The sequence below is a fragment of the Hippopotamus amphibius genome, chromosome 17 (genome assembly GCF_030028045.1).
Source record: "Hippopotamus amphibius kiboko isolate mHipAmp2 chromosome 17, mHipAmp2.hap2, whole genome shotgun sequence".
Classification (NCBI taxonomy): domain Eukaryota; kingdom Metazoa; phylum Chordata; class Mammalia; order Artiodactyla; family Hippopotamidae; genus Hippopotamus; species Hippopotamus amphibius.
Window position 1 is genome coordinate 23,019,936 of NC_080202.1, and position 18,719 is coordinate 23,038,654.

The window sequence follows — 18,719 nt, forward strand, 5'->3', positions numbered from 1 at the left end:
GACATAAAGACCAAATTAATAAATTCAAAGGGTTAAAGTACTGGCTGATGGATAGAGGAAAATCGGCTAGAGGAAAACTGGCAAGGGAGAGAGAATAACAGTACTATTGTTTTCATAACAAGCCCTGTAGAATCATTTGATTCTAAATTATATGCGTATATCATTGTGATAAAGATTGAAACTAAAAATTAAAACTAAGAGAAAGAAAAGCATTAACCATGGAGTGTAGGAAAAAGAAACTGAGATTTTTTTTTTCTCTCTTTTTTTTTTTTTTGGCAGCACTGTGCAGCTTGTAGGATCTTAGTTTCCCTGACCAGGGATCAAACCCGGGCCCTTGGCAGTGAAAGCTCAGAGTCCTAACCACTGGACCGCCAGGGAATTCCCGAAAGCTTATATTTTTTTAAAAAGCTATCAATATGAAATTTAATTTAAAATCATTTGGATTATTCAGAACCAATGCAGGCACGCTGTATGCTGATGTGAAGTTTATTCTCAGCTTCCATAGTAACTCTGTACAGCACTTGAAGCCCATACGTTTCCAACTCTAATTTCACATCTAGCAATAGAATGGTACTTGTCACCATGGATAAAAAGTACATGAAAATCACTGCATAAAAATAAAGTGCTTAAAAAAAAATTACTTCATGAGCAAAATTATTAAATATTATATATTACGAAAAGACATTCTTAAGTGTTCATAAACATCATACTTACTGCCATACTAGTCTCTCAATGACTACTCAGGAATTTACATTAGGTATCAAGGTAAATATCTGAACTAAACAGACAAAATTACATATTATTTTTAAGGCGTCCATGTTTTTCACTATGATTCAAAACCTTTGGCAATTTTTTTCACAGATTTTCAAAGCTGATGAAAGGAAAAGCAATTCTGAGATGGATCTATTGCTCAGTATATTCAATCCCTGTCAACACTCCACTCTTTACCCCCAACCTCACAAACACTATGCAGTTCTCCAAATCTTCTCTCCGTCATTTATATAGTCACTCAGTCATGCAATATTTGCTGAGCACAAAATACACCAGGCACTTGGCACTGGGGATTCGGCATCATGACTGACAGTAAACATGATAATCACAAATTATGAACTATACAGAATAGCACGATACTGACAGAAGACCACTTCATACAAGATGATAAGAGAAGGCCGAGCTGAGGCAACCAGAGCCGGGACTTCAGGTATGAAGAATGAGTGAGACTTGTGAAAATTTGCAAACAGCCTTTCCAGGCTGAGAGGAAAACAGGCTGAGGAGAAAGGAATGACAGGATCTGAACTGAATTTTAAGATCACACTGGCTGCTGTGTGAAACTGGGAAACCACCACATGGTATCTTAGCAAGAGATGATGACAGCTGGGACTAGAGTAGTGGCAGTGAAGATGAGAAGTCAACAGATTGGACTGGATACCAAACTAACAGGAGTAGGCAAGGGACTCAAACTGAGGATAAGAGAATAGGTCAGATGGTGAAAGAGAGAAACTGAGGATGGCCATAGATTTTTAGCTTTAGCTAAAATGTTGGAAAAGTGGTGCCATTTACTGTCACAGGAAAGACTAGGAGAGGCCTTCCTTGACAGAAGGGTCCTTTTCACAATGCAATCTCTCTAGACTCTTACAAGTCACCACAGCAAACCTTAAAAGTTTTTTCTGAAAGGGGTAAGATGCTAAGACAATCTAACTTTACAGAAATGAAAAAGAAGGAGAACTTCCTCTGTAAAACCTCATTTTAGCATAGTTCTGCTCTTAATGCAGTCCAGTATCAAGGACTCCAACAACCATCAATTTTCCTGAACCTTGTTCACAAGACAGTGATCAACTTGGGATTTCGCTAAAATAAAGAGATAAAGAGAGCCTTAAGTTAATATTAAATCCCTAATAAAAAGGGGTGACAATGGAAGGTCTTCATCTTTGAATAGATGGATCTTCTAACCGACAGGTCTCTGACTGTAACAGTAATTACCACAGAGCTAGTTTTATCAGGCTTTTGTGTCAGTAATTAACTATCTACCTGTGACCTCCAAGAGCTCTTTATTATTAGAAGAAAAGAAAGAGGCTGAGTGGCTCAACTTAAACACAAATATCATGAAGCCCAAAAGGTAAAAGCAGAAGCATAAACAAGCCTTGAACAGAGAAGCCATGCTTTCTGGAAACAGTATGGAAAGAACTGTCATCAACAAGGACCTACTGTATAGCACAGGGAACTCTACTCAATATTCTGTAATAACCTAAGTGGGAAAAGAATCTGGAAAAGAATAGATATACGTATATGTACGAAGGAATCACTTTGCTGTACACCTGAAACTAACACAACATTGTAAATAGAAATTTTTAAATAATTTTTTAAAATTTTAAAGATATTAAAAAAAAGCTGTCAGTCCCATCTTAGCCTTCTCAGTACTACTATCAAACCACCAACTTTCAATTAATAAGTGCAAACCTCTTCACTTCTGCAGCTGTTTAACACTGGAGCTTCTAATCTAAACTCTCAGCATTAATTTCTAGTGCTCCAAAACAGATTTGTCTACAGCCACAGCAACAATAATAATAACCACTTTCCTAACTTTTCCTGTGACCCATCAAAAATCAAGTGCCAAAAATCTTCCCTGTCTCCTGAGACCTGACCATTGGTTGGTCACCACATTCCCAACTCTAAGAGACTTACACATCTTTCTGGAAGGCAACCATGAATGCTGTCACTGTGAAGTCTCACTAACCAAGCACAAAGACAAACAATGAACAAGAAAAAACAAACAACAGCTGTCCAGTTTGGTAAATGGGGAAGCCATTAATCATCAAGTGATACCACCTCATCCTGCTCATCCCCCCCAAATCCAGGATTCACTGGAGTATTTATCTCCTCTTTGTCACGGACACTCCATGTGGAGTGTTAAACTGGAGATTATGAAGAACAGCACCTTTGTAATTACTTAGGCGACTACATATATGCAGACTAGTTTAAAACTGCCCCATTTTTCTCCTTTACATATAATAACAACTGGCGAGGCATACCTGCAAAAGGTCTGACCCAAACCAACCATTCCATACTAATGCTAGGGAGCTCACTGGTAAATTTAGCAAATTTAGATGAAGGCAAATTACTGTTTTAATAAAAGAGAATAGTGCATCCCAGAAGGTACCAACTGTGAAATTCAATTTCCATTTATACAATGATATGTTATACTAAACCAGCTAACATCACATCATAGGTAGTATAATACTAATGAAATTTTAATATTAATACTATAAAACGTAGAGAATAAAACCTTGGTTGGGGAGTCAATGTTTTAGAGCATATTAGGGTTGGTGGATAAGCAAAATAAAAAGTTCTGGAATCTTCAACTATTACATGCTTAATTATTCCACTAACAAATACAACAACCTTTAAGTGACTAGGAAATTAAATTCTTTAACAAACAATTATTGAGGAACTTTCCTGGTGGCGCAGTGGTTAACAATCTGCCTGACAATGCAGGGGACACAAGTTCTATCCCTGGTCTGGGAAGATCCCACATGTCACGGAGCAACTAAGGCCACGTGCCTAGAGCCCACATTCCGCAGCAAGAGAAGCCACCGCAATGAGAAGCAGCCCCTGCTCGCCACAACTAGAGAAAAGCCCGCTTGCAGCAACAAAGACTCAACACAGCCAAGAAAGAAAGAAAGAAATATTTAAAAAAACAAAACAAAAAAAACCCAATTACTGAGCACATACTATGAAAGGAGTACAGTGGTAGGGCACTTCCAGGTCACCAAATATTCCCACACACACTCTACATTCCTACAGCTCTCCCTTCTATAGCACTGGAGCACTTAATATACATGTTAATCATTTGTAAATTAAAAACATATGTACTACATTTTGAAACTATCATGTCCATTATCAAACACAAAAAAAGAACCTTAAAATAGAAGTTCTAATATTTTATTCCCACCTCCCATGAATAGTCCTACATACACCTTGCAGTATATACTGTATACTTCAATGGAGATCATCGACCCAGGCTATAATAGAGGGGGTCTTAGTCATCTCTGTTTCTTCAGTGTCTAAGTCACAGCCAGCGCTTAGTAAAAATTTGCTGAACGTATGAGCAGAGACACTTGAAAACGTGAATACACAACATAACTTTTTGACATCACTCAGCTGCTTAGTCTAATATAAGCACCAAATTCTACTAAAAGAAAGGGATTAGAAGAAATTTACCCACTATATTTTATTACCACAATTTAAAAGGACAATTTTAATTCAGCCAGTTCTTAATTAAAAAAAAAAAAAAAAGCCTTATAATTCTGTTTCCAGAATGCTGCAAGGAAGGAAAAGAGGAGCAAGAGGAAAGAATTAAAGAGCTGGAGAAGATTTTTAAGGTTTCTTGAGAGTTCTGAAATGTTCTAAACTGCAACTTCTTTCACTCGTTTTTTTAGTGCTATGTTTCAAGCACTCAGAATACATTTTTAGGAATAAACAGCCACAAACTTAACATGCGATAAGGAAATGAAGTAAAGAGATGGAGAACTTAGCTGCTAAAATTCTCACTATCATGAAAATACATGCAATTTAACCAGAGTCAAGCCTTCAAGGGAAAGTCTGTGTTCTATTTAAGACAGATATAAGCCAGAAATAAAAGCTACCACTAATACATCTCCCTTAAAAAAAAAGGTTAAGGTATATTGTAAGTAAATGACTAGTTTTTATTAAACTGATATACAGTGTAGCTAAAGTAGGATGCAAAACCAATCTTTCTAATTTCTAGAACTTCTGAAATGTAAATGAGAAGTCACTAGCCTACCCTTTCCCTCATGTCCAGTAGGTGTTATCATTAACATAACACTCCATTTCCAAGGCCCCATTCTGCAAGATAAACTGCTTGTAACTCCATATTCATGGGTGGCAATATGTACTTGACTATTTTTTTAATACTACCTAATTATGGTTAGGCATCATTTAGTGCTCAGTACTTTTAAGTAAAGCCAAGCAAGTATGAATTTCAGTAGTTTACTAAGCTTGCTTTTTACTTGTACAATGATTCACGTAACACACATTGTGTATTCATCCAATCCTTTCCCCCTCCCCATTCCCCTTATACAATATAAGCAAGCAGCTAAGACTAACGGATGGAAGTTTTAGTACCTATTTAAATTACTCACATGCCCCCCAAAAAGTTCTTGAACTATTTTCCAGCTCTATCAAAAGCTGTATAAATTCCTCCTATAACCTTACTAAAAAAATTCTATTATCAAAATCTGACATTTACTAGAGTAAACAGTATCATATTGAAAAGAACTACGCACTTTGTTAAAAAAAAAAAAAGCTTCTGGTTTACATTTAGAAATACTATTTTGTCAACTTGCTTCTTTTTCTTGCCTTAATTTTCCTCTGCAGCAAAAATGATAAAACATAAATTCATTCAAACAACAGTTAAATAAGGTTTCAACAAATACTTTGCTATCCCTTCAAATACGTTTCAAAATTCAACAAGCAGACACTTCCTAACAAACTGAACAAGGACCTTCGATCAAATCAGTCTAAAATACACCAACTATTAATTTCCTTTATATTTACAAAGGTAGAGTCTTAGTTTCATACAAAAGCAGGCAGATGAGAGTTGGACAAAAGTTTAATTTCAGCTGAATCACCCTCAAACTTAGGAACTAAACACTTCTAAACCTTGAAGCTGAAAATCAGTCTGACTGATGTCCTCTTTCATGCCATGTAAGCCATTGCCTAATTGACGCCAGACCTGTCAGGCTCAATAGCATCCCGGAAATGACTAGCCTACTAGAGCTGGAAACTCATCAAGAATTTGGAATATTTCTCATATTGAAGCAAGGAAACAAGTTCAAGCGAGATTGTCCATAAGAACAATCAGTATACTCTTCCACGGGGGGAGAAAAAGACCTAAAAAGCATATTTTTGTTATTGTGGTCGGTCCACAAGAATATATCAAAATTGGGTATTTATTTTCAGGTGATGGCCCACTGAACTATCCCTTTCCTTCCTACATATGAACAAGAGTTCGCTACTAAATTCTCATTTTGAGTGCCTGCCTTGTAATCTAGTTTTTTATTTTATATCTTTAGCTACTAAAACCATTACCTGGAGCATGGCTGCTTTCCTGACTTAGAAACCTGTTACCAATAATGCCTGGCACCTAAGCTGCTTAATGTTTTTCACTTCTTACCAAGAAAATTCATTAAATGTCGAAAAGAAATAAATACAAGTGCACACACTCTCAAATCCCAGTCATGAAAAATTAAGTCACATTCCGGCCATAAACCGTCCGACAGACACTTCCAGTTAGCGTGTGCTTTAGTGATCATGGACAGCGGTATCAGAGTAAGTGGTAGGGGGTTGGGGGGGTTAACAACACACTGTGCATCAGAGCCAATAAGCAGCAGGCTAGGACTGGCAGCAAGGCCGGTCTCTAATGGGAGCTATAACACAATATCAGAATGCTGGATTTCCGAATGCCATTTTATGGGGAGGGAGGGGAAGAGAACTGGGGATCAAGTGCAATGAAAGGCTCTGACCAACATCTCAGGCGATGAAACCGAAGACAAGGTCTTGTGGCAACACCAGCTGTCCAGTCGCATCTCACCTCAAACACAACTCAATTTCAGATTATCAAAGTCAGCAAGCTCAAAGGGTGAGGGGGTGGCAGGCAGGGGACGGTGACAGCCCCCAAGAGACTGGCAAAAGCCCTTGGGAAAAGGCAGAGACGCTACAACTGGAAGGGGCTTCTACCAGCAAAAAGAGGGCTTTGCAGCCGCCTCCCCCCTCCCTTCCAGCCGGGGCTGTTAGGTACGAGGTGAGGATGTTGCTGGAGGGTTTATGAAGGAGTGATAGGAGAAAATGGCAGTGAAGGATGAGGGGGGCTGGAAGGGCTGGTGCCACCCAAGAAAAGGAGGAAGGAGGACTTCCATGGACACATCCAGGATAACAACGCCACCAGGGAGCATGGGCAGTGCCCTGCCAGCGCCTGACACCCCTCTCTGGGAAAGATTCGCCCCCGTCCACACGATCCCAATCCCCAAACACTGCTCCCACCCGACCCTTCTCCCCCACAATATCCCCATCGTGGCCTCCCTTCCCTTCCGCCTCAGGCGCCCCACGCCCTCAAGCTCCCCTCCCCTTCCAGGGTCACCCACCCTCAGGGCAGCCCGTCGCCGGCCTCCCCGGCAGCTCGCCCAGACCCCTCCCCCCTCACCTCTTCTCAGCGCCTCCTCGTAGCTGAGGAATCCGATCCGTGACTCCTTGGCGCCCATGCTCCCCTCATCCCCTCGGCCGGGGGTCGGAGCCCGCTCTCGCCCCCACCCCCCTCCCGCCTTCTCCTCGGCGTCCCCGGCTGACGGTGTCTGCGTCCCCCGGCCCCCACCTCCCCCCACACTAACAAGTGCGGCTTCGGCCCCGGCGGCTCCTCCCGGCCGCCGCCACCGCCTCCATGCCGAATCACGTGACCCGCTCCCACCCCGCCCCCTTCCCCTCCCTCTTACTCCGCCCTTCTCCTCTCTCCTCCCCGCCCTTCCCTTCCCTCCTCACGCCCTCTTCCCTCCCCGTCTCCCGCCTGCCCCGCCGAGGGTCACCTGACCCGGGGCCGGGGATTGTTCCGGGTAATGGCCGCCGGGGGCCACCCACTCCGCCCGCCCCACGCCCGCCGCGCGCACGGACGTAGGGGCGGGGCAGGACCCCGCGCGTAACGCATCATCGCCACCTTCCGGCCAATCCGAAGCCGCGAGGCCCGGGAGCCTCCGCCCACCTGGGGAGGCGGTAACTTCCGGGGCGCTCAAGGCCGTCCTCCATCTTCCCGCCCGCGAGCCCTGGTGCTGGCTGGGCGGGGTCGGAGCCCTTGAAGGTTGGTGTGGCGGTGACCCAGACCCATCTTGAAAGAGAAATGGAATGTTAGGGTGCCGGGGTCGTAGGGGTGCGGTTCGTGAGAGAAAGGAGCGCGCAGACGAGGCATTCCTAGCGTTAAGGACATTTTTAATCGGGAGGGAGTTGTGAAAGGAGAGGAGACTCTCAAGGATTTCATGTCGAGGTAGAATTCTTTATCCTAGTGGGGTGATGCTTAAGGAAAGTGAATCTTGTGACAAAGTTTAGAATTTCTTCCTTTTCGCGTTAGCCCATCCCCCACCCCAGTTGATGCTAGATTTCCTTTCACGTACACTGAGCCAACTGGCCCTGGGCGCACCTCCTGTACTTAGCCTGCCTCTTGTACACAGTCCTTGGAAGCTGTTCTGCAAAGGCTTTGCTTGCTTTTCTGCAAGAGTTGCTCCCCACCAGAAATGTGGGAGTTCGAAGACTGATGCGAGTTCCTTATGCTTTTTTAAAAATTATTGTTTTTTAAATTGTGGTAAAGTATAACAGAATTGGCCATGATAACCATTTTTAAATACGTCAAGATCAGAATCATACAGTATTTGCATTTTTGTAACCGGCTTATTTCACTTAGCATAATGTCCTCAAGGTTTGTCCATGTTGCAGCATAGTATCAGAATGTCCCAGGTTTACCATATGATCCAGCGATTCCACTTGTGAGTATATACCCAAAAGAACTGAGAACAGGGACACGAACAGGTATTTATACATCCGTGTTTAAAGAACATTATTCACAGTAACCAAAAGGTAGACTCAATTCAAGTGGCCATCGAGGGTCAGATGAATAAATAAATACAGTACATGCCTACAAAGGGATACATTCAGTTCCTTGCTTTTTTTATTCAGTATGCTTTCGTTCGTCTTCACCCTGAAAGTCACAGCATAAAGCTTCTGGTATAAGGACACACATCCATTTATTTGAAAAATAACCATTTGGATTAGATTAGAGGTGCTACTCAGGTAATTCTGGGGCAGCAAAAGGATTTTAAGTTCCTAAAGCCAACGTGTTATAATATACCCTGCTAGAGACAGAAGGTAATAACTCTGTCTCTACTCTTCTTTCCTGGCAGACCAGATCAGCAGCGTGGCATTAGTCACAGTGCTGCCCTTTCCAGTTCACTGTGAGGTAGTTAATTTTAAGGCCTCAGATTGGTTTCACTACTAAAAGGCCATGAATAAGGGGGTTGGGAATGTACTTCAAAGCCTTTAATTTCCAGGTAATTAGTTCGGCATAGGCATAATCGCCAGACAAAACAAGTCAGTCATCTTCAGCCTGCAGTTAGATTATCATAATTAATGGGAAGTGAATCTTAAGAAAGGGCTCAGCTGTGGGAGAAAAGACCCTCAAGAGTTTAATTGCAACATACCTTGGCATTATTACTGTCCTAAATAATAAGTACAAAGGACAGGCCTGGGTAATTATCCACTTGATTTACTGTAGCAAATTGTTTTATCTCTTTGTAGTACTTGCCCCACTTGAAAGGTGGGATTGGGTTGTAATTAATCTATCTCATGAAATAGTAAATTATTACAAACTACTCAGGACGGAATAGAATATAAACTATATAGTGAAAGATTTAGAGCAGTACGAATACACAGAAACTTTTAAGATTTCCTCCTTGGTTTTAGGCCCAGCTTCCCCTAGAGGTATAAAAAATTTCACCCCATCACAGAGTTTACCATAGATTAAGCACTACTCAAAATTATGGGCTGAGATAGAAAACTAGGAAGTACTATTTCTCCCTCATCTAAGTTAAGTTAAGCATATTATTGAAGTCAGTGAAGCAAATAGTTATGTCTGAGGGAATTTTAAATATTAAGCTTGGATTAAAACTTGCCTTTTGGTTTGTGTTACATAGTATCAGTCAAATGTTAAACATCCCTCTATAACTTAAAATTGATACAGCACTTATGTTTGATGATGTAGAAAATCTAAAGTCTACTTGTCATGCTGAAAAGAATTCCATTAATCATTTAGTTTGTCCAGTTTCATTATCTTTCACTTAATCCACTGAAGAGTTGGCCAGCCCCCTGCCTTTAAGCATTAGGTTGCACTCAGGCAACTATTGCTTTAACTATGATTACATGTCTGTGAAAGAGTTATCCACATGAATATGTAAAGCATGGGAGATTGGTATGTAATTTCTACTTCCAGTTGGGCAGTCTAAATGACAGTGTTCCTCAGTTTCTATTCCCAGAGAATTGACATAGGAATAGGATAGAGTCATTTTAGTACTTGCCAAAGAAGTTGAAGTCACGGAAAGAAAGGTCAATACAATAAAGAAGGGGTGGAACAGCACCTGACTTGTGTATAACTGGATTGTCACAAAGCGAGGACAACATTGTAGGAAGTAGGACTATACAATAATAGAATTGATTTTCCAGAATTAGGGACGTGTTACCTTATGGTGACACAATATGAGGTTATGATCACCATATATATTTTTTTCTTTTCTTTTTTTTTCCTTTGGCCATGCTGTGCAGTTTGTGGAATCTTAGTTCCCCAGGGTCACAGCAGTGAAAGTGCCACATCTTAACCACTGGACCTCCATGGAATTCCCTACTTGTATTCTATGTTTTATTTAAAACACTTTAAGCTATTTTTAAATGAAAATAATACCACTTGTAAAATTTTTTTTCTATCAGTACACAAGTGTATCTAGAACAAAAGATCACACTCCGTTTCATCTAGTCTCATCCCTAGAAGTGTGTATCTTTCCAGTTTTCTGTGATTATACCCACCATATTTTTCATGCATATAACATATGCATCTATACTCCCTTTATTTTTACACATATTTTTCATAGTCTGCCTACTGATCTGCGGTTTCTTTTTTCACTCAATAGAATATCCCAGACTGCTTTTCATCTCAGCATACAGATCTATCTTATTCTTTTTAACAGATACACAGTATGCTGTATTTAATGTATAATTAACCAGTTACCTATTGATGAACACTAGAATGTTTCAAATGTTTCAATATTACAGATACTGTTGCAATAAACATTCTAGTACATATATCCTTGTTTACATATGTGAGTGCATCTGTAGATGGAATTTCCAGAAGTGGAATGTCAGAGTCTAAGCACATGCACCTTTTAAGTTTTAATAGATATTGCCAAATTGCCTGCATGCCTAAAAAGTTGGATCAATTTACATTATTATTTTTTAAAAAAACCTAAAAATAAAATTTATATTCTAAGCAAGAGTATCTGAGAAAGCCAATTTCCCCTCACCCTTGCTAACCTTAATATCAAGTTAAGCTGATTTTTTCTTTTTCTTTTTTCTGATTGCACTAGGTCTTAGTTGCAGCAGATATGCTCCTTAGTTGCGGCTCACTGGTTCCTTAGTTGCGGCATGCATGTGGGATCTAGTTTCCTGACCAGGGATCAAACCTGGGCCCCTGCATTGGGAGCACGGAATCTTAACCACTGCGCCACCAGGGAATTCCCAAGTTAAGCTGATTTTTGTTATTACCATATACCTATTACAAATCCTATGAACAAAGAATTGAACCCCTGCTTTTCTAGACATGAAATTCATTTTCATTTTAAACCTGGTCAAAATATTTGAAGAATGACTAAAGAGATGTCATTCTCAAATCAGCAATTAGAGATGTTTCTTTTCCCTATTTATCATTCTTTAAAAGGTGCCTAAAATTGGCAAGATTTCCACAGGGTCCATCCCCTAAGAGCTTCCAACTCACAAGAATCCTAAGCTGAAACTAAGAATGGGAAAGAAGTAAAACAGTCAGTGTGAGGGCCTTTAACTTGGACCTACTTTAGAAATTTTCTTCTGTCTTACTACAATCCATGCTTGGCAAACATTTTACACTACCCACTGAACCTGTGAGTAAATGTTTACTCTCTATAATGCTCCTCTATTGCCCTCCTCCACCCCACCTGCAATGAACTTGTATTTGTGTCTTTTGTAAATTAGTACTTTACAAATGTTAGAAAATGGGTCTTATGGACAGAACCACCAGTGGCTGCTTTTTCTTGTTAGCTACTGAAAAATCAAGCAGCTTCTTTTTAGTCCTCCTCTGACCTCCTTATTCCTTCTAATTTGGCAACTTCATTTTACTCTTAGGCCAGTCTTTTCCAGCAAAATAGGAACTGTAATTTTGAGAATAAGTCCATTAATTGAACTCCACTCAGCAATTAAAACATAAAATAATACAGAATCCAGCTCTGAATGGATAAGATATAACTTACTTCAGTTTCTAGGTTCTAAATAGCTTTGTCAAGTCATCCAAAGTCCAGCTTATCAGTGTAATATGCTTTCTTAGATACCTGAGAAATGCCAACTGTACTTTCGACTTTGATGTCTTCATCTGGTAGATGACTGATTTAAACTCAATCAGGCTTTTCTCAGGTCTTTAATTCTATTATCTTATTATCTCTTGAAATGTACATTTTCTTGCCAGCTCCAATCTGTTTTTTTTTATTTATTTATTTATTTATTTAATTTATTTATTGGCTGCGTTGGGTCTTTGTTGCTGCACACGGGCTTTCTCTATTTGCTGTGAGTGGAGGCTACTCTTCATTGTAATACGCAGGCTCCTCATTGTATTGGCTTCTCTTGTGGAGCACGGGCCCTAGGCGCGTGGGCTTCAATAGTTGCGGCTCACGGGCTCTAGAGCACAGGCTCAATAGTTGTGGTGCATGGGCTTAGTTGCTCCGTGGCATGTGGAATCTTCCCAGAGCAGGGCTCGAACGCATGTCCCCTCCATTGGCAGGTGGATTCTTTACCACTGCGCCACCTAGGAAGTCCCTCCAATCTGTTTTTATTTTTAGTTCACGCTGACTTTTTTTTCTCACCTGGCTAATTAATGCAATTTTTCTATTCTGTTTCCCACCTTTTACTGAACTACCAGTCTGCTGTTTGTCTAATTGCCCTCCATCTCTTGAGGCTTCCCTTTGATCAATAACCATTATTTTGATGGGGGAGCCTGTGCATGCGTGGGGACAGGGGGTAAGTGGGAAATCTTGATACCTTCTGTTCAATTTTGCTGTGAACCTAAAACTGCTCAAAAAAAAAAAAGTCTGATGATCAAAAATTCTGATACAGAGATATGCCTACTCACATATCAATATTTAATAGCTAGTCATTGTGCTATACCTTGAAAACTCTCAAGGATTTACACTGGAAGTGAGGATGGAGTAAATCGTTGGAGTTTTAAAAGGAGTTAGGGGGTGGGACTTCCCTGGTGGTGCAGTGGTTAAAAATCTGCCTGCCAATGCAGGGGACACGGGTTTGATCCCTGGGCCAGGAAGATCCCACATGCCGCAGAGCAGCTAAGCCCATGCACCACAACTACTGAGCCCTTGTGCCACAACTACTGAAGCCCGAGAGCCTAGAACCCGTGCTCCGCAACAAGAGAAGCCACTGTAATGAGACGCCTGCATGCCACAATGAAGAGTAGCCTTTGCTCACCACAACTAGAGAAAGCCCGAGTGTAGCGACGAAGACCCAATGCAGCCAATAAATAAATAAATGAATGAATAATTCATTAAAAAAAAAAATCCCAGTGTTTTATTCCAAAAGGATTGGAAAGCATTTGGTCAAAGTGTTTTGGCAATTATGTTCAATTACTGGCCCCCCAGGGGTTGGGGGTTAGGATGAAATCTGAATTTCTTTGAAAGAGGAAGGAAATTCTCATAAAAAAAGAGGAAGTTGACAAGTCCCTCACTCCTGCCTATTTAACATCTTCCCCCCACCCCAACATTTGATATTAATGTTGCAAGTAGTTCATTTTAACATTAAGCATTTTTCTGGGTGCAGGGGACTGTGCTAAATTGTGGGGAACATGAAGATGAATTTTTTAATGCCCCTAAGAAGTACTGTAATCAGGATAAATATAGTTATGGGAATCGAAAGTAGGGAGCGGTATTAGTCCAAACTGAAGGAGTGGGGAGGGTGGGACGTCCTGGGGGATAGGAGTCTTGAAGGATCAATGAGAAATCAGCCATTCATTCACTGTTTCAATAAATTTCAAGTGCCTGCCCTGTGGCAGGGATTATTCTAGGCCCTGAAGATACAGAGTTGAATAAAGCAAAAATTCCAGCTCTTATGAAATTTACATGTTAGTGGTAAAAGAAAGACAACAAATGAAATAAGTAAAATAACGATAACCCATTGGTAACAAGTTCTATGGAGAAAAATCATGAAGGGGGAGACAGGAAGTGCTGAGGTGAAGGTCAGAGAGGAGCAGAAAGGTGATATTTGAGCCAAAATCTGAAGGAGATGATAGAATAGACCTCGTGGATATCCAAGGGAGGATTGTTCTAGACACTGAGGCAAGAGCATCCTGTGTGTGAGGACAAGCAAAGAACAAGTGTGACTGCAACCGTGAGGGAAATGGATAGAGGCAGATCCTCCCTAAAGATTTCAACTCTTTCTCTTTGGAAAATGGGATGCCATTGCGGGCTTTTGAATGGAGAAGGGATCTGTTATACATTTTTAAAGGATCTCTTTGACTGCTATGTTGAAAATGGGCCGGAGTGAGAGAAGAAAGGGGAAACACAGGGAAACTAGTTGAGAGGCAATTACAGATATCCAGGCAGTGAGGTTAAGGGTGAGAGTTTGGGTCCAAAATAATTTTTTTAAATTAATTAACTTATTTATTTATTTTATTGGCCGTGTTGGGTCTTTTTTTGCTGTGCGCGAGCTTTCTTTAGTTGCGGTGAGTGGGAGCTACTCTTCGTTGTGGTGCACAGGCTCCTCATTGCCATAGCTTCTCTTGTTGTGGAGCACGGGCTCTAGGCGCGTGAGCTTCAGTAGTTGCGGCACATGGGCTCAATAGTTGTGGCTCACGGGCTTAGTTGCTCTGCGGCATGTGGGATCTTCCTGGAGCAGGGATCGAACCCGTGTCCCCTGCATTGGCAGGCAGATTCTTAACCACTGCGTCACCTAGGAAGCCCCCAAGATAATAACTTGAAGGAAGAGCCAACAGGATTTATTGACAGATTGGATTGGGATGTCTGACAGAATATTCATGGGTGACTCCCACGTTGGTGGCCGAAGTAACTAGAAGGATAAAATTGCGATTCACTGAGATGAGAAAGACAACAGGAAGAGCAGTTTTGTGGGGCAAGACCAGGAGCTTGGATTTGCACCTGTTATGTTTGAGATGCCTGTTAGACCCCCAAGTGAAAAGAGTTAAATATTTGTCTGACGTTAGAAAGAGTCCAGGCTGGAGATGTAAACTGAGGAATCATTAAAGATTGATGGTATTTAAAGTCATGAGACTGGATGAGATCTCCAAAGACATGTTCCACTCCCAAAGGGCTTCCAACATTAAAAGTTCAGAGATGCGGAACAAGCAGGAAGACTGAGAAGGCGAAGCCAGGGAGGTAGGAAAGCAAATAAAGGGAGAGGGCATGCCAAGAAAAAAGAAGAGTGTGAATAGAGGCACAGAGATATAAAGTAGAACTCCAAAGAAGCTCTGCTTCATCAGAAATGTTTTTTGTACCAACAAAATCAAAGCTAGCTACTAAAACAACTGAAAAATCAAAATGCATTATTAACTAGCAAGGTAACAGTTCTCACTTTTAACACTTGGTAAGAATTATAAGCATTTGAGGAGTGCTTTCAGGTAGATTTTTTTAGAGCTTAGTTGGTTTTTGTCAGATTTCTATTTTGCTGTGATTTCTTTGAGCTGTCAATGGGAAATACTGGACAGAAGGTTCTGGGGACAAGAGGCACCCTTAAAATTTGATCTAAAAGAATGAATTAGGCCAAAGTGTAACAATTAATGGTAGAGGGAATTCCCTGGTGGTCCAGTGGTCAGGACTCCACACTATCATTGGTGAGGGTGCAGGTTCAATCCCTGGTTGGGGAACTAAGATCCCGCAAGCCACGTGGCCAAAAAGAAAAACAAAAAAAAATTAATGGTTGAAAGTAGATCTCTACCAATGCATAAACTTTAGCCTGGATGTCACTCAGAAGAGATTGTGGAGGCCCATATTTTTGTGTACATTAGTAAATAATACTGACATCCCAATTAATTCATGCAAAAATCTAAGAGAGTAGCCAATAAAATACAAAGATTGTTCCTAGAAAATCCATAGGGAAATGGTTCAAATTTCCCCTGCTCTGACCAACTATCTTTTAATTAGTAACTCAGACCACGTCCTGGATTCATGGGCAAACTTTCAAAAAAAGGGTGCTAAATTAACCCAAATCTTCTAGTTTTTGTGGGTGTGGAACAAAAACAAAGATGGGCAGAGTTAAATTCTAGTTAATAGGACCCTGTGTATATTTATTAACAGCACCCAACTTAGCATTATGCAAACACAAATATAAAGATTTTCTCTATCCTCAATACTCCATCCTTCATTGATTTTTTTAAATAAATTTATTTATTGGTTGTGTTGGGTCTTCTTTGCTACACGCGGGCTTTCTCTATTTGCGGCAAGCAGGGGCTACTCGTTGTTCGGTGTGCAGGCTTCTCATTGTAGTGGCTTGTCTTTTTGTGGAGCACGGGCTCTAGGCACGCAGGCTCAGTAGTTGTGGCACACGGGCTTGGTTCCTCCACGGCATGTGGGATCTACCCTGACCAGGGCTTAAACCCGTGTCCCCTGCATTGGCAGGTGGATTCTTAACCACTATGCCACCAAGCCCCCTCATTGATCTTGGATTTACTTTTTCACTCTTCTGATATGCTAGAGCACTAATTGGAATTACATTCTAGTACGTATGTCTTTGTTTACACAAGTGAGTACACCTGTGCTACTGTACGTGATTCTGGTTATCACTGCTGCACAAGAAATTACCCCCAAAAAACTTAGTGGCTTAAAACAATGACAACATTTATTTTGCTCATGAAACTGAAATTTGGGCAAGGTTCAGTGGGGATAACTAACCTCTGCTCCATTTAGTGTCAGCTGCAACAGCTTGAAAGCTAGGAAGTAGGAATCCTCTGAGGGTTTGATCACTCACAAGCCTGGCAGTTGATGCTGGTTATTGGCTGAGGCTGTAGCTGGAACTGTCAGCTGGAACGATTACACTTGTAATGTGTTTTCTCTTTCCTCACAATGTTGTGGCTAGGTTCCAAAAGTGGGGAGAGAGAGGGAGAGAAAGGGAGAGAGCGAGAGAGAGAGAGAGAGAGAATAAGCCTAACCTGTATCACCTTTTATGACGTAGCCTTAGGTATAATGCAATGTCACTTCTGCATCGTTCTAATCATTGAAACAGTCATAAAGTTCTGCCCAGGTTCAAGGGGAGGAGAAATAGTCTCCAGAAATATTGCTGTGCCACAGTCTGCCCTCTGGTCACAACAATTTACATTCTTCCCATGTGCAGTATACCTTCATCCCTTGTTCCAAAATCCCCATTACAACATCAGGTTCAGGCTCGGAGCCTGGGATCTCTTTATCTAAATCAGGTCCAGGTGTGAGTGAGGCGCCTCAGCTGCATTTTCTCGAATACAGTATCTCTTGACTTGATCACCTGTTCTTTGTAAATATACACTGAGGTTATTTAGGGAAAAGGGACCATGATGTACGAAACTTACTCTTAAATGGTTCAGGAAAAAACTGTTTTTATACACACAATTTCTGGAAACGGTTTCCCCAGTCCTTGAGCCTGAGCAGAAATTTGTGATTGCTTTGATGAATAGAATGCTGCAGAAATGACACTGTGTTACATCTGAGGATAGAAAAATATATATATGTATAGTGTATGCACATATATATGAAGTGTGTGTGTGTGTGTACCTATGTGTTTATATACATAAAGAGAATGTGAGAGGGAGAATGAAAATGATAAAGCTACTTGAGTAAAATGTTAACAACAGATGACAGTAAAGGACATTCGAGTATTCTTTGTACTATTCTTATTTTTGCAACTTTTCTGTAAGTTTGAAATTAATTCCAAATAAAATGTGAAATAAGTTCTGAGCCTTAATATCTTGATATATTTCATTCCAGGGGCAAGTCCTGACTTGACCTTTCTATTAACTTTTGGCCATTGAGAAAAGACCCTTTAATTCTGCCTTTGCCCAGATTACAAGAAGACAGCATCACCTTCCAGACTTTAGCCTCCATTCCTCCACATCCCATTTCCTTAAAGAGCTAGTCTTGGAAAGATCCCTCTCTGAGAGGGGAGATTTGGCCTTGCTGAAACTCAGCTTTTCCATGGTCCTTGTCATCTCCATACTGAAGGTATCTATGAGTGTGGTTCGGCTTTTGGAGAAATTACGGGAGGGTGCACATCAGCCTCCTTATAACGAAAAGAGACTGGGATTAACTCTCTTGAAGACCCATCATTGTGCCCCCAGAGCACAAACGCTAAAAATAGTGGCTGCCGAGAAACAACTTTCTCATGTTTCTAGTTTGAAAAGGACACTTAAATAGAAGGCAGGTCTTTTTAGCCAGTGTCACAATCCCCAAACAAGCAAAGAATAATCACTAGTAAAAGCCCCAGTTTAGGAACTTCTAGTACTCTAAGAAGCACACGCTGGCTATTTAATAAATGTCTTCATGGCCATCATGTGTATAATTTTATTCATTCAAAGCTGATTATTCTGAAATCCTTGGACCAACATCAGACATGTTATCACCTAAAAATTAGTATTAGCCATACCAAAAATGTATAAAAGAGTTCATTTACGAGATCTGTAATCAAGGAACATCCTCTTAAACAATTTAATAATAATTGCTAACACTTACTGAGTTCCTATCTGTGTCAGACACTGGATTAAGGCCTATTACACATATTGTTAAATCATTTAAGCTTCACAGCAGCCCTATGAGATATGTTATCATTATTTCCATTTTACAGATGAAGAAAATTGAAGTTCAAGTTTAAATAATTTGCCCAAAGTCATA

The 18,719-nt window shown here is 40.8% G+C and overlaps 1 protein-coding gene across 4 annotated transcripts in view; it reads right to left on the minus strand.

The window, feature by feature from the left end:
* The window catches only part of USP32 (ubiquitin specific peptidase 32), a 192,482-nt gene extending 185,060 nt beyond the window's left edge, over positions 1–7,422 (minus strand). The window contains exon 1 of one of the 4 annotated variants that reach the window (XM_057714947.1): positions 7,220–7,422. In XM_057714947.1, the coding sequence (XP_057570930.1) occupies positions 7,220–7,277 (58 nt within the window). In that variant the 5' untranslated portion in view covers positions 7,278–7,422. The remainder of the gene's footprint in view (positions 1–7,219) is intronic. The other 3 variants (XM_057714948.1, XM_057714949.1, XM_057714950.1) reach the window with 3 other exon arrangements.
* Positions 7,423–18,719: the final 11,297 nt, after the last annotated feature.